Genomic DNA, 13,454 nt, shown 5'->3' with positions numbered 1-13,454 from the left:
TCAAACGCATCACCACGACGTGGCTACTTCTCACTCCCTCAATTCCCCTTTTTTTTTATCCCCTTCTCTCCTTATTTTCAATTCAATAAACAAAACACAAAACACAACGATTAATGCAATTTTAATTCCCATTTATGTCGTCTGAGTTTAGCAAAAAGAAAGTCATCATATTCACTTTTTTTTACGTCCAAAATTAATTACAATATCAACATTTATTACAATTTAGTGCTTAATCGAAGCATACCCAAATTTTAATTCTCAATTTTTATCTTTTTTTTCAATTCTCGTGTTAATCTCGTTGCAAATTTGATTGAAACATGCAATGTAGATGTTAATTAATTACTCAGTTTTGAGAACAAACTTAGTTTTGTCGATGATATCTATTTCACGTCCAATTAAAAAACGGTTGAGTTATTGAAATTTTATAGTGACCGCAATATCTTAATTAATTACTTGTCAAAACATGTCTATTAGATTGTCAATTTCTTTTGATTTGTCTTACAAATTTAGCTTGATCTTCAAGAATGCTATTTTAGTGTCTTTTTAAATTCATCAAGATCACAGTTCTGCATCTAATTTCACAAAATTAAAAATCTTTTTAGAATTATAAATTTTATCTTTTAGTAAACTTTTTTTAAAGAGTACAAATAGTTTATTATTATTATTATTATTATTATTATTATTATTTATTAAAAGATCGAACGTGAGTAGTTTAATAATTTTATTTGAAAAGAATTAAACAATTTCGAGAACAAATATTAATATTTTAATCTTACGTATAGGTAACAAATTTTTGATTGGATAAGTTATTATTAGTTAAGGTTTAAGAAGGTAGTAAAGTTAGTTATTAATAGAATATTTTTTGGTATTAAGTATTTTTTTTTAATAGGTATTTATTAATAAAAAAAAATGAAAGATAAAATAAGTAATATTGTATTGTTAAACAAATACAAAGAAGATGGAGGAAAGTCTAAAATGTGTTAAAAAAATTTGCAACAATAATAATGCATACAAAATAATTAAAAACATTATCGGTTTGAAGGGGAGAGTAGAAATTCAAATTTTCTTAAGGAGTAAGGAAGCGGTAAATACGCATACACGTGAGTCACGATGGTAAATTCACATAAATAGATAGCAAAGACACATTTTGGATCAACCTCAACCACTCACAATCGTCCCAAAAACAAAGGAACTTCCCTAAAATATCTAACACAAAAAAGAAAACGGGTCGGGTCCATATTGACCCGAAAACTCACCTTTCGTAGCCCATTCGCCCCCATTACTATTATTTCCTAACTACTACTTTATATTTTATTTTATTTTATTTTATTTTATTTTATTTCCACATCAAAATTAATTTTATTTTAATGCATCGATGAACACTAATTTTGTGTATATAAAGTCGCCTCCTCCTCTTCCACTTTCTTCAACACTTGTCCTCCTAACTTCTTCAAATATCATCAATCCCAGACCAATTTCAGTAATGGGGACCTTCCAATCCTCCCAGACCATGGCTCTTCTCTTCTTCCTCTTCATTGCTATATCAACCGCCTCGCCTTCTTCCATCATTCCCCAGAGGACGGACGAGGAGGTTATGGCGCTTTACGATCAGTGGCGTGCCAACCACGGGAAGCTCCACAACAACTTGGGAGCTGAGCCTGAAAATCGTTTCCACATCTTCAAGGACAATCTCAAGTACATCGATGAAATCAACGCCCAAAATTTGCCCTACCGATTAGGTTTGAATGTTTTCGCAGATCTGACGAACGAGGAGTACCGATCTAGGTACTTGGGAGGCAGATTCGCTGCTGGTTCAAGGAGAAACAGGACGAGCAACCGGTATCTACCTCGCCTTGGAGATGAACTCCCGGACTCTATTGATTGGAGGGCGAAAGGAGCCGTCGCTCCTGTTAAAGACCAGGGTAGTTGTGGTATGTTCCATTTTTCTCGCCCCCTTTTCTTTCTTTTTTTTTTTTTTTGGTTTCCTATGTACTTATTTAACGCCTTTCCTATTTTTACTCTTGATTTTGTGTCTTTTTCTTGAACTTTCTTTTTTCTTTTGTATATTTGGCGCCCGCGCACACACACACACACACACCCAGTCATAACCTGTTTTTAGTTTACCTTTTCAGTAATCAGTATTAATTGCAATGGATTTTAATTATTTAGCTTTAGTTTGTAATAGTATTGTTACTGATCCATCGGTGCGATGGTTTTTAAAAGGTCGACCGATGATTGATCATTGTAAGAGGGTTGATTGTCTGTTTCTTAGCTTTGTTTTCAATCACTAAAAATTGTCGTTGCTGCCTTGTTTCTCCTTCTTTAGTATACAGTAGATTCTGTTTGGATACTTTTAAAATATATCTATCCATTGAATCTTAATGGGAAGATTATCAAAATTTGAGGAAACTGGGAGCTTTATCGATTTTTATGTGGGACCTTCCAAAAATTTGAGATGGTGTTTCTTTGGCCTCACTATTTTTGGATTGGATTTCAAATTTTTACAGACAGACCGACCTTTTGATCTTCTTATGTGTTTTGTACTAATTTAATTAACATGCGTTCCAATTCATAAAAACGTTTCTTGATTTTTCAATGAGTTGGAATTGAAATTTTGGTTTAGGAGAATTGAGGGTCGTCTGTTTGGTGTGGTGTGCTTTCACTCTAATTGGCTTTTCAGGGGGAGCGCTTTTTGAGTTGCTCTGCCTTATCTTCAACTCGGACTGGCCCCGCCATATGACTTTTTGGTCTCCATCTACCTTCAATCATGAGATATTTTTTGAGAGATTTAATCATGATTTTTTCTTTGGTTCAATAAATCATGACATTTTTGAAATTTGAATGGGGACTTTTTTTTTTGACACCTATCTTTATAATAATTGTTATATGTCAATTTTTTTTAAAATATTATTGCCACATGACGCATTAGTACAAGACCAACAAGTTGTTCTAAACCAAATTGAAGTACTAGTTAAACTTTTATGATGCTTTAATTTTAGGCAATTGACAGCTTATCTGAAAAATTATTTAAATCTTGTTTTAGTCATCGAGATTAAATTCTATATTGGTTGACTTTCCCTCCTTTCATTTAACTACTTTCCAAGCCTCCTCTTTTTTTTTCTTTTGAAAATTACTATTTAGTCACTATTTTTCCAATTTCTAGCGCAATGTATGCAGACGAAAGATTTTTTTCAACAAACGTGGAGTACTATTTCAAGAAAATGATCAAGTATAATGTTGCTTTGAAATTAAAAAATGAGATAAAAAAGAAAGTTGAAGAAGTGAAATAGTCTCTTTAAAATATGGAAGACCTTAGATGGATAACTTGAATATACATTTTAAAACTGTAAGGATTATGAGAACTTAATGGTCTTTATGAAAGAAATAGAAAAGGAGATTTTGAAATCAAGTTATTCTTTTAAGGGTCTTTTCATTATTATTTGTTAAAACATCTTGATCTTAATCATAAATTTATTTTAATAGTAGCATCTTCTTTCACGTTACATTTTGATGTTTGTAACTATTATGACACTATCAATATTAGCTCAATAGAAAAGAATTTTAATTTTGATTAATTAAAACTATTATATTGTGAAAGAACAATAATTGACGAGTACTTCTCACCTTCTTAAAATTGAAAGTTCATCCCACGTCAGATTTGTTTTCTTAAGATAAATCCTCTTATATTGAAAATTTATAATAAAGAACATATAGTAATTTTAAAAATCTTTGCAGTTATTTCTCATAAAAAACAGTAATTTAGCATGGTAGCGTTGAAGTTGAACTTCAAATACTTGATCAATTATTAGATCTCTTATCGATTTAACTTTTTTACATATACAGACAAATAAAGGAACTGTTCGAAGGGATATACATAATAAATTAATAATTACATACAAAGTAGATATTTTTATGGTGTCAATGCCCATAGGTCTCATACGAAAAGGTGGGACCTTGGGCTTGTTCGGTTTCTGGTTGAAAGCTCTTTTGTTGGCCAAATGTTTGTTTGCTGTCAGTGGAGTTTGTTTGCCAATTTAGCCCCTAACTATTTTTATATTTTCACTTTAAACTTTAAACTTTTAACACATATGACTATCAATTCTACACTTTCTACCCTTCAAAATTAGGATTGGCTGATTGAAAAAGTCGAAACTTTTCTGTAAACTTCTGAGAGAGAGTATGTACTTCCTTCACATATTTTCTCCAAAAATTTTATCAACCGACTTAGTATTATGTTATTTAAATGTATCATGAAACAACTACACCTATCAATAAATAAAGTACAATTCAATTCTTTTTAACTCACATGTCGGATGGGGATTAATCATAACATATTGACATGTATTTAGTCTAGTCAATGTTTCTAAACTATACTCTCAAGTATCAGTAGGCTAATTATTGAAAGTTGGTATGAAGGGAGTTGCTGGGCGTTCTCAACTGTAGCTTCCGTTGAAGGCATAAACCAGATTGTTACAGGCGACTTGATAGCATTATCTGAACAGGAGCTGGTGGATTGTGACAAATCTTACAACGAAGGTTGCAATGGTGGCTTAATGGACTATGCCTTCGAGTTCATCATCAACAATGGCGGCCTTGACACTGAAGAAGATTATCCTTACTATGGATTTGATAGCTCCTGTATCCAATATAAGGTCTCTATTACCACTCAACTATTTTTTTTCTCTCTCTCTCAGTACAAGAAGTTTATTTTTAATATCTGATTATCTTTATTTCTATTGTGTTTTGCCTCCTGCAGAAAAATGCAAGGGTCGTTTCAATTGATGGTTATGAAGACGTCCCTGTAAACAATGAGAAAGCACTGCAAAAAGCAGCATCAAAACAGGTTGTGTCTGTTGCCATTGAAGGAGGTGGTAGAAGTTTCCAGCTATACCAATCGGTATAACCACTTTTTTCTATGAAGATTTTGTATTTTCTTACTTCAACAAGAAAAGGGTCTAATTTGTTGTATGTGTATGCGTTTAGGGTATATTCACTGGAAGGTGTGGAACGGATTTGGACCATGGTGTAAATGTGGTTGGATATGGTTCTGAAGGAGGCGTTGATTACTGGATTGTCAGAAACTCGTGGGGTGCGAACTGGGGCGAAAGTGGCTACGTCAGGATGCAACGTAATATCGATTCCCCAACCGGTCTCTGTGGAATTGCAATGGAGCCTTCCTACCCCACTAAAAGCGGACCAAACCCCCCAAATCCAGGCCCAACTCCTCCAAGTCCGGTGAAACCCCCATCTGTATGTGATGAATATTACACCTGTCCCGCCGCTGAAACTTGCTGCTGTATCTTCGAATTCTCAAATTTGTGCCTTGAATGGGGATGCTGCCCACTTGAAAGCGCCACCTGCTGTGATGACCATTACAGCTGCTGCCCCCATGACTACCCCATCTGTAACGTCCGTGCTGGAACCTGCTCGAAGGTACTTGCCTTCAACTTCAATTTATTATGTCTATGTTATTGAGAATCTTAAATTGCAAAAATCAAAGAGACCTCGCACTTATAAAATGAGTTAAAATAGCACCATCTTCAAGAGTCATATCACGCCACAGGTTGATGTTTGAAGAAGAAGACTGAACTTATTTTGTGTTGTGCAGAGCAAGAATGATATTTTCGGAGTGAAGGCGATGAGGCGCACTGCAGCAGCAGCCAGGCCATCATGGGCACATAGAGATGTGACTGTTGGAAAGAGCAGTGCTTAAAAGGGTTGCCAGCTTTGGGGGAGGTCAAGGATGAAAAGACAGGCTCGTTGTTATTGTGGAATGATAACTTCTTCAAGGCCTGTATATCTCATATTGTATACCTCCTGGTGTTTCGCACATTTTAGTTCTCAATGGGTCGTTTCAGTTATCACACGACGAATGTATATAGGATGTCTTTGAATATGAACACTTTGGAACAGAGACTAATTGCTTTCAAGTTATATTAGCACTCCGTCTCTGTATAATTCTGAATTAAGGCCAATTGTGGCTGTGCATTGATTATTATGATCTGATGTATCATTTCCATTGGTATTTGAAACTTCTTTTAGCTTTTCTTATCTGTCCTGAGTAGTAAAGATGAAAAGCACTGCCAGGAAGAATAATAATGCTTGGCGGTGAAGCCTTGGTGGATCGGCTATTGTGCCAACGAACATGTATTTCGTCTTGTTTCACTTACATCTGCTGAAAATTTACTCCTTTGTCTACGCATTTCTATTTTAAATCAGGATTGATCCCAAAGCTTTAATATAATTAATTAAATACATTTAATAGGTTAATATCCTACTTGTGATTTTATAAAATAATTTTATAGGAGACTCAACCAGTGAAAAAGAATATTAATAAAGAGAATAACAAGTTTGAAGAATCTCTTTCGGTACCATTTTGAATCACCACCTAAAAGCATAAACTTTAGGGAATCCATTCCGTTGTAAGCATTAGTTGGACATAATATATTTAATGGGTATATGATGAATGAAAGAGAGATTTCTTAATTAAGATATATATATATATATATATATATATATATATATATATATATATACACACATATATAAAAGACAACTTATTTCAAGTCTTTGAATATAACAGTAATTTTATAGGGTTGAATACTTCTATAATCCTCTGCCTTTAGCTTGTGCTTTCAAAATTTCTAAATCAGTCCAATGCACGTTGGTAACTCTAGTTAAATTGAATCCAAGCTCACATCATTGCATTGCTGTACTATTTTCTGTGTGCTTGGATACGTATGTCATATTTAGTACAAACCGAGCACAAGTATGGTAAATTAATGGTAGGGTTGATCCGTGTCAAGACCATACAATGAGGCTGCCTAGTTCACTATGGTCATGGTCAAGGACCTCAGCTTGCCCTTTGATAGCTCCATCAGCCTTAATTTTTGTCTTTTGGTAGTCAGCAACCTACCTCAGCTTGGTCTCATCGGCTGGAGAAGGGAGGCTCAGCCTTTCCTATTTGGGTGACTCATGGGCTTGATGGGCCTAGACTGGGCCCAAACTTTTGAGCCTCAACTATTTTTCACCAAATAACAATAACTAAATTTCATCCAATTTTCCGTAATAGACTCCCTTTTTAATAGACTAAATCTTTACAGAATATACCATATTGATCGATAGATCAGATAAGTTTATTAGTAATTTTATCAGTAATGCAAATTTATCACCAATAAACTTTATTATATTTACAATTTTTAGAAAATACTGCCATACACTCGATTATTATCTTTAAGGTTGTTCATCCTTACGATTACTATTACAAGAGATAAAACTACAAAAGAAAAAAATAATGAATCAAACTGAATAAACACACAAAAATATATGTTTTAAATGTACGAAAATGGAAATGAACAAAAGCTAAACAAGATAGTGTCTAAAAGAAATTTAAATACAAGATCAGGGCCCCCATGATGCATAATAGACAAATAAAAGAAGCCATAAAAGAGTTTCCAGAGTTGATGCTAAAGATGTGGCACCAGCAGTCCTACTGCTACATGATTATTGCACATAATAGAAACAGGTGATAGAAGAAAATAAAATGATGGAAACAATCAACCCTTTAATGGAAAAAAGGCCACCAGAAGTCATGTCTTGTCCCAAAACAATAAATAGAAAAAAAGAATGAAGAAATAGAAGACAAGCGATTGCCTATTTTATTTCAACTTTTTCACATATAAACACGAGTTATTGCTGCAATACTTCAATGATTACAATCCAATTACAAATTAAATGACATTACGTATCTAGAGTCTTCTTTCAGAAAAACTTAAATAATAATAATAATAATAGAAACAAATTGAGAGAGAGAGAGAGAGAGAGAGATTGAAGACAAAAAATAGTGTTAAATAACACTCTCTACTGACGTCATAGAACCACTCCAAGATGGAAATATCTTGGCAACAAAAGTAACACCTAAATAATTCCCACAAGATTTCAAGAGAAAGAAAATCATTTTCCAAAGATCTTAGCAAAGGCAATGGGACTCATCAACAGCTTTCAATTAAATAGGAGCAGCCCCACAAGCAACTAATAGTCATTCATATAATAGCCCCATGAAGATGAAAAAGAAAAAAAACAATAAAAAAAAAAAAAAAAAAAAAGAAAAAGGAAAACTTAAAGCTAGGACCATCCATTGTGTCGGGTGATGGTATTCATATGTCAAAGACAACTTGATCCAAATTCTAACACTCTCTTGTCATGTTTCTCTCTTCCAATTTGTTTCCGGGGACCATTGCCCGTGGTGCACTACAATTACCTGCAGGAAGGATTGGGATAGACCACCGGAGTGGAGCCCCACTCTGCCCTCAATGAGTGGATGCATCCTTTCATCATCACTATCACATATATCATATAACCTTCATCCACCTCTAATCAACTCTTAACACTACAGATAATGCAGCACAGGAATCAATGCCATAATCCAATTCAATTGTGCTTTCAATTTCAAGTACTACGGCTGAGAGACATTTCCCACCATTCACCATTCTCCTCTAATAACTTTAGAGAGACACAGATGAAAGATAAAGCCATCTTTGTTTGATGATTAAACTACTTTAGTAGCTATATATTTTTATTAACAGATAACTAAAAAAACAGTGATTATACAATTTGGGTGCATGCCAACCAACCATCCAAATCCATGCAAGTACCCAAATCATCCTTTTTGTGACAATTAATGTCATTGCAAAGGGTACTTTTCCTAATTAATTCATATTTTGACCATTCTGGGTTGTCTCTCCAAGTCTGAAGCCCAACTCTGTCATCACCCCATCTTCAAACCGCAGACTTGGGTTTAAACAATTTTGTTTCTCTTCTGTTTCTTGAGCTGCATCTAACTTGTTGGAGGTTTCTATCTTTACTTCTGAGTTGGAAGCTTTCGTTGTATTTGGGTTTGGGTGGTTAATGGACATGTGTTGAACTGGGTCAGGACGACCATTGACTTCACAAGGTGGGGTGCTATTAGAAGGAAAATTTGATTTAAAAGTTCCAAGGCTGCATGAAGTGGAAGGAAGAAGAGGTGGTATTGGCCACACTGGCGATCCAGTAGTCAAGGAATGTTGTGGGGTATTCCAGCCTAAGTTGATGGATTTGATGGGAGATTCATCAAGCATAGAACTGAACAATCTCTTCAACCCAGTAGATTGGTTTTCGATCATCTGGACATCTGGCTTTAAAACGTATGGATGTTGGCTAGGAAGGTAGGGCCTTTGAACCGCAAAGATACCTGGCACGCTATGCAGGTAGCTGAATTTCCTCTGTACATTAATGACTAAATTGAGATCTTCCGGGACCTGCAAAAAAGCCATCAATCTGTGTAGCTTGGCAAGAAGTTTACCTAAGAGAAGGAAAAATAAAGCAAAACCTTATCAAAAGAGCCCAGTTGAACTACGCCTTCTCGTACAGCAATGACTGCAATCGTCTACAACAAGAAGTATCTGATAAGCTGGAAGTGATCGTTGATACTGCAGTGTTTGTAGAATAGCTAGCTAAGTTTGTAGAATAGTAACCTGAATGCCTGATTGAAATTGAGACTCCCACGCTCGAGGTTGCTGTACATGAATGAAGTGGAAAGCTCAAGAAAGCTTGAATTGAACTGACATTCTTTTCCCTCAAATGGAAAAAAAAAATCTCTTACAGGCTCAATGGATGAGTTCCACGAGGAGATGAGGTTCGGATCACTTTCAGTTGCGTTATCTCTGAAAACCCATTTATGACTATTATCTGCTCCAACCTTTCCAACTAATCTGCAAGCAGGGACATGCAGATTCATAAAACAGTACTTTAGAACTTCCCAAAGAATCTAAATGAATGTATGGATTTTCTCACCCTTCTCCATAACTGTAAACCTCATGAGACATTTTGAAGAAGAGATCAACTCCAAACCTTCCTGTAATACACCCACCTGCTGCTCTTTGACATTCGTGGAAATCACAAAATCCATCTTCCCAAACAAGAATCCTGTTATAAAACCAATTCAACTCATAAACTCCCCAAGCAGTCAAGATATCTAACAAAGTTATCATTTTTGCCATACATACCAGTTTCTCTTGTTTCCTTTTGAGCGATCAAGGGCACTCCCGCCAAACTCCCACCTGCAACAAACCAAAGTACGTGGGAAGAATATCTCATGAAATAGAATACAACTTGAACTCATCCATCACTTCCATGTGCACTTGAATTCTTAGTTTGCTTACTTGGGAGGAGGAAAGTTTCTTGGGAGGATCCTCCAGAAAATGGCATAAACCCACTTAGAAGAGGTAGAGCTACAAGAGTCTGAAGACAAACATAAACTCCTTAAAGTGTGTTGCAACAGACAGTTAAGCATGGGAAGGCCACTTTCCATTTTACTGAAAGAAAACCGATTGGCTCTGTACTCGTCTTTCTCCTCACAATTAAATGGGAAAGAGCAATCATGGTACTTACTACACCTACTCGCTGGCATTTAGTGTGGGAAACACGCTTCAACCTCCTCCTAGTCCTGGCTATACTATACATATAATTTATGCCGTGGTAGTGATTTCGCCACCAAAAAAGAACTAAAAATTTAAAATTAATAAAATTTAGTAATCATATTACAACTATTGATTTGGGATTACAGTAATCTCTACGTAAAAATCTCATTAAAATTTAATAGATTCATTATCGACTCATAACCTCAAATTTTCTCTAATACATATATTGCACATTAATAAACGTTGGAGGATCTTCACAATGCAACTTCCTGATATAATTTACGGGACAGGAAAGCAAAACATGCAAGTGTTAAGGAATACATATATAATCCAAGGTTCTGTTTCCCGAAAAAATAAATCATTTAACACTCATTACCGGCAAATGCCTACATAACAATTTGTCTATTGTAGGTGATGTGGTCCGCAAAAAGTTTGATAGCTCCATTGGATTCAAATTGCACCAAACTTCGTCCTTATGTTGGCCCACCATATGCAAGACAGCTCTGGTCTTCTCACACTCTCAAGTTCCATGCTTCATTTACTTTGACAGAAGCAATCCATGGTATCAATTGCTTTACTGAAAACCCGCCTGCTAAATTTTCTGCAAGGAGGGACGAAGTTGAATCTTTCATGGCCAACTGACTTATTAAATATTTGATAAGCTTTCATGAACACTCGGGGAAAGCCTTTCCTTAAAAAATGGGGTTAGAAAATTATTATAGAAGGATCCTTTCCAAGAGGTAAATCTTCTTCTCTTGTCAACATCGCTTAGCTGGCATAATATATATCCATCGGCAACCTTAGCCCTTCAACAATTATTGTTTTTTTCTAAGTTGGCTGCGTTTACTAAAGCTACGAGTGTCCAGTCAAGTACCCTTCTTGCTCAGTATAGAAAGAGATGAATGAGAAAATGATGACTTTTCAAGCCAAATGTGTTATGTTTTAAGTCTAATTAAACTCAAAAGGACTTGACTATAACCAATTATTATACTGCACCCATCCCAATTATTTTGCATCAGGTAATTAATCAAATGCCCAATTAAATGTTGTTAAAACTGATAATACGTCTTCTTCAAACTTCAAGAGTTAGTGATGGCAGATTATCAGACAGCCAGTTAAGCATGCTGAGTGTTCAAACATCTAGCACACAGAGAAGAACAAAGAAAAACATAAAGAAATGAGAAAGTAATGGTCCACCACGAATTTATGAGGGGAAAGGAGCACCATACACTTCCACAGTATGTCCCCTCCACCTTTTTGCAGACACCCTATCCTGCTCTGTACACACGAAGATAGCTGAAATAAGTACTAATCTATAACTAATCTTCAATTTAATGGGTTTCAAAGATGCTAAAACAGTGTAAAGAACATGGACCAGCCAAATGGGAGGTGAAAAAAAATCTTTTGTCCATTTCACTACGCGTGAACAAAAACAATCTCACCCACCCAATATGGAAGAGCTGCAATAAATTCAATTGCCATCCTTGAGATGTATCACTGTTGCAATGTTTGAACCTGAAAGCAGCCACATAAATGTCAAGCTAACAGTACCCTATGTAATAAAGGATAATGTCTTATTGGACCTTTATAATCACATTGAAAGCGGGGATAATAGGGCATTAGATGGGGCTACTGGCTGTGACGAAAGAAACACAATGTTGGGAAGATGCCTCCCATTACTGAAGCAAGTAAATATGCGTCGACAGCAACAGTAATTTTGGAAAAAGAAGGCTGTCTTTACTTCTCCAATGATATCAATCTAGACCCATGGGTTGGCCCTTTACCACCATTCTGCCAGTCTCCACCTTTTTGGAATTGACATTATAACAAACACCTTCCGTGCATGTTGGTTAAGCCCAGAAACGCGGCCTAGGACAGATTGAGAGGTGGAAGTGAAGCTTTTAGCGACCAATACAATCGGCCACTCAATAAGAATTCGTTCCATCTCTTCTATCTTCCGTCTGTCTCAAGATTTTACCGTCTCCATTCTAAAATGTAGCAACTTTACAAACATTTCAACCATGTTACCCATATTTTGAGAGAGATAAAAAGAGAAATTAGGACTCCAAATTCAATTCAATTAAATAAAATAAGTTTATCTGACACCTCTACTTCTTTTTGTAGCCAATAGTAATTTTGGAGAGAAAGTCCTCTGCCATCGGACTTGAATCATGCTAACTATTACAATCAAATAATATACCCAATAGAATATGTCAAAATAAACCAAACATGTCAGTTAGTACTGTTTTTGTTTTTAATATTGCTTCCAATATTTTTAAAATATTCATTTTATTTTGTATAATCTTTTAACTTTGATTCATTTTGATCATTGAACTTTTAAAAAATGAACATTTTAATCCTTTAATATGATAGTTAGAGAGTACGTAAATCAAAATATTAGGAATCAAAATGAATATTTTAAAAATATAAGAACGAAAATGATTCATATCATAAAAAATATAAAAATCAAAGTAAGTATTTAAATTCGATTTATATTTATCAGGCAAACATCATGGATGCCCTGAAAAAGGTGAAATGACTAACCCAATGGAATGTGGGCCTCAAAATAAAGGAAGATGGTATTTCGAAGCATAGGCCCAACTCAATTCTTTGACCCAATAGAATGGAAGTCAAGTCAGTATCTCTTCCTAAAGCTCACATTAACTCGAGCTTGAGGGAATTTTATGTATTCTAAATTATCTAAAATTATAATAATTATCTATTATTACAAGCAAATATTATTTCAAAACTTTCAACTTTAACATACTATTATAATACAAATTATTTTAATCAAATTATAACAACTTAGGTTTGATTTAAAAATGAACTTTTTTCTAACACATATTACCTTTGTTAGGTTTAAGTTAAGTATCAGGGTTCCAACAAAATTGAAAGTTCAGATCCTTATCGATTATATATGAAATAAAAAATTCAAACGTAATATTGCAGTGTTAGTTGTTTCTCTATACACATAATATTAAATGTTTTAAATTATAA

General features: G+C 34.7%; 2 protein-coding genes across 9 annotated transcripts; one reads left to right on the top strand and one right to left on the bottom strand.

Annotated features, from left to right (window-relative positions):
- The first annotated feature begins 1,166 nt into the window (after positions 1-1,166).
- On the top strand, positions 1,167-6,051 carry LOC103493570 (low-temperature-induced cysteine proteinase-like). The gene is made up of 5 exons (XM_008454367.3): positions 1,167-1,931; positions 4,417-4,652; positions 4,757-4,897; positions 4,984-5,433; positions 5,609-6,051. The coding sequence occupies exons 1-5, from the start codon at positions 1,376-1,378 to the stop codon at positions 5,711-5,713; spliced, it is 1,488 nt and encodes a 495-aa protein (XP_008452589.3). The 5' UTR covers positions 1,167-1,375; the 3' UTR covers positions 5,714-6,051.
- A 2,468-nt stretch (positions 6,052-8,519) lies between these two features.
- LOC103493571 (transcription factor LHW-like) lies at positions 8,520-12,884 on the bottom strand. 8 transcript variants are annotated; one of them, XM_051087888.1, is made up of 10 exons: positions 12,041-12,605; positions 11,904-11,972; positions 11,687-11,735; positions 10,200-11,058; positions 10,044-10,097; positions 9,832-9,963; positions 9,641-9,749; positions 9,513-9,554; positions 9,368-9,424; positions 8,520-9,296 (listed from the first exon to the last, which is right to left on the bottom strand). In XM_051087888.1, exons 4-10 carry the CDS (start codon positions 10,445-10,447, stop codon positions 8,709-8,711), a joined length of 1,230 nt encoding a protein of 409 aa, XP_050943845.1. In that variant the 5' UTR covers positions 10,448-11,058; positions 11,687-11,735; positions 11,904-11,972; positions 12,041-12,605; the 3' UTR covers positions 8,520-8,708. The 8 variants fall into 8 exon arrangements, with proteins under 8 accessions (XP_050943845.1, XP_008452592.1, XP_008452591.1 ...); XM_008454370.3 differs by having other exon boundaries at positions 10,200-11,735; positions 12,041-12,606; XM_008454369.3 differs by having other exon boundaries at positions 10,200-10,726; positions 10,834-11,735; positions 11,904-12,605.
- Positions 12,885-13,454: the final 570 nt, after the last annotated feature.

The sequence above is a fragment of the Cucumis melo genome, chromosome 7, assembly GCF_025177605.1.
Source record: "Cucumis melo cultivar AY chromosome 7, USDA_Cmelo_AY_1.0, whole genome shotgun sequence".
Classification (NCBI taxonomy): Eukaryota; Viridiplantae; Streptophyta; class Magnoliopsida; order Cucurbitales; family Cucurbitaceae; genus Cucumis; species Cucumis melo.
The sequence above is the reverse complement of the archived record's forward strand: the minus strand, read 5'-3'. Positions and strand labels throughout refer to the sequence as shown.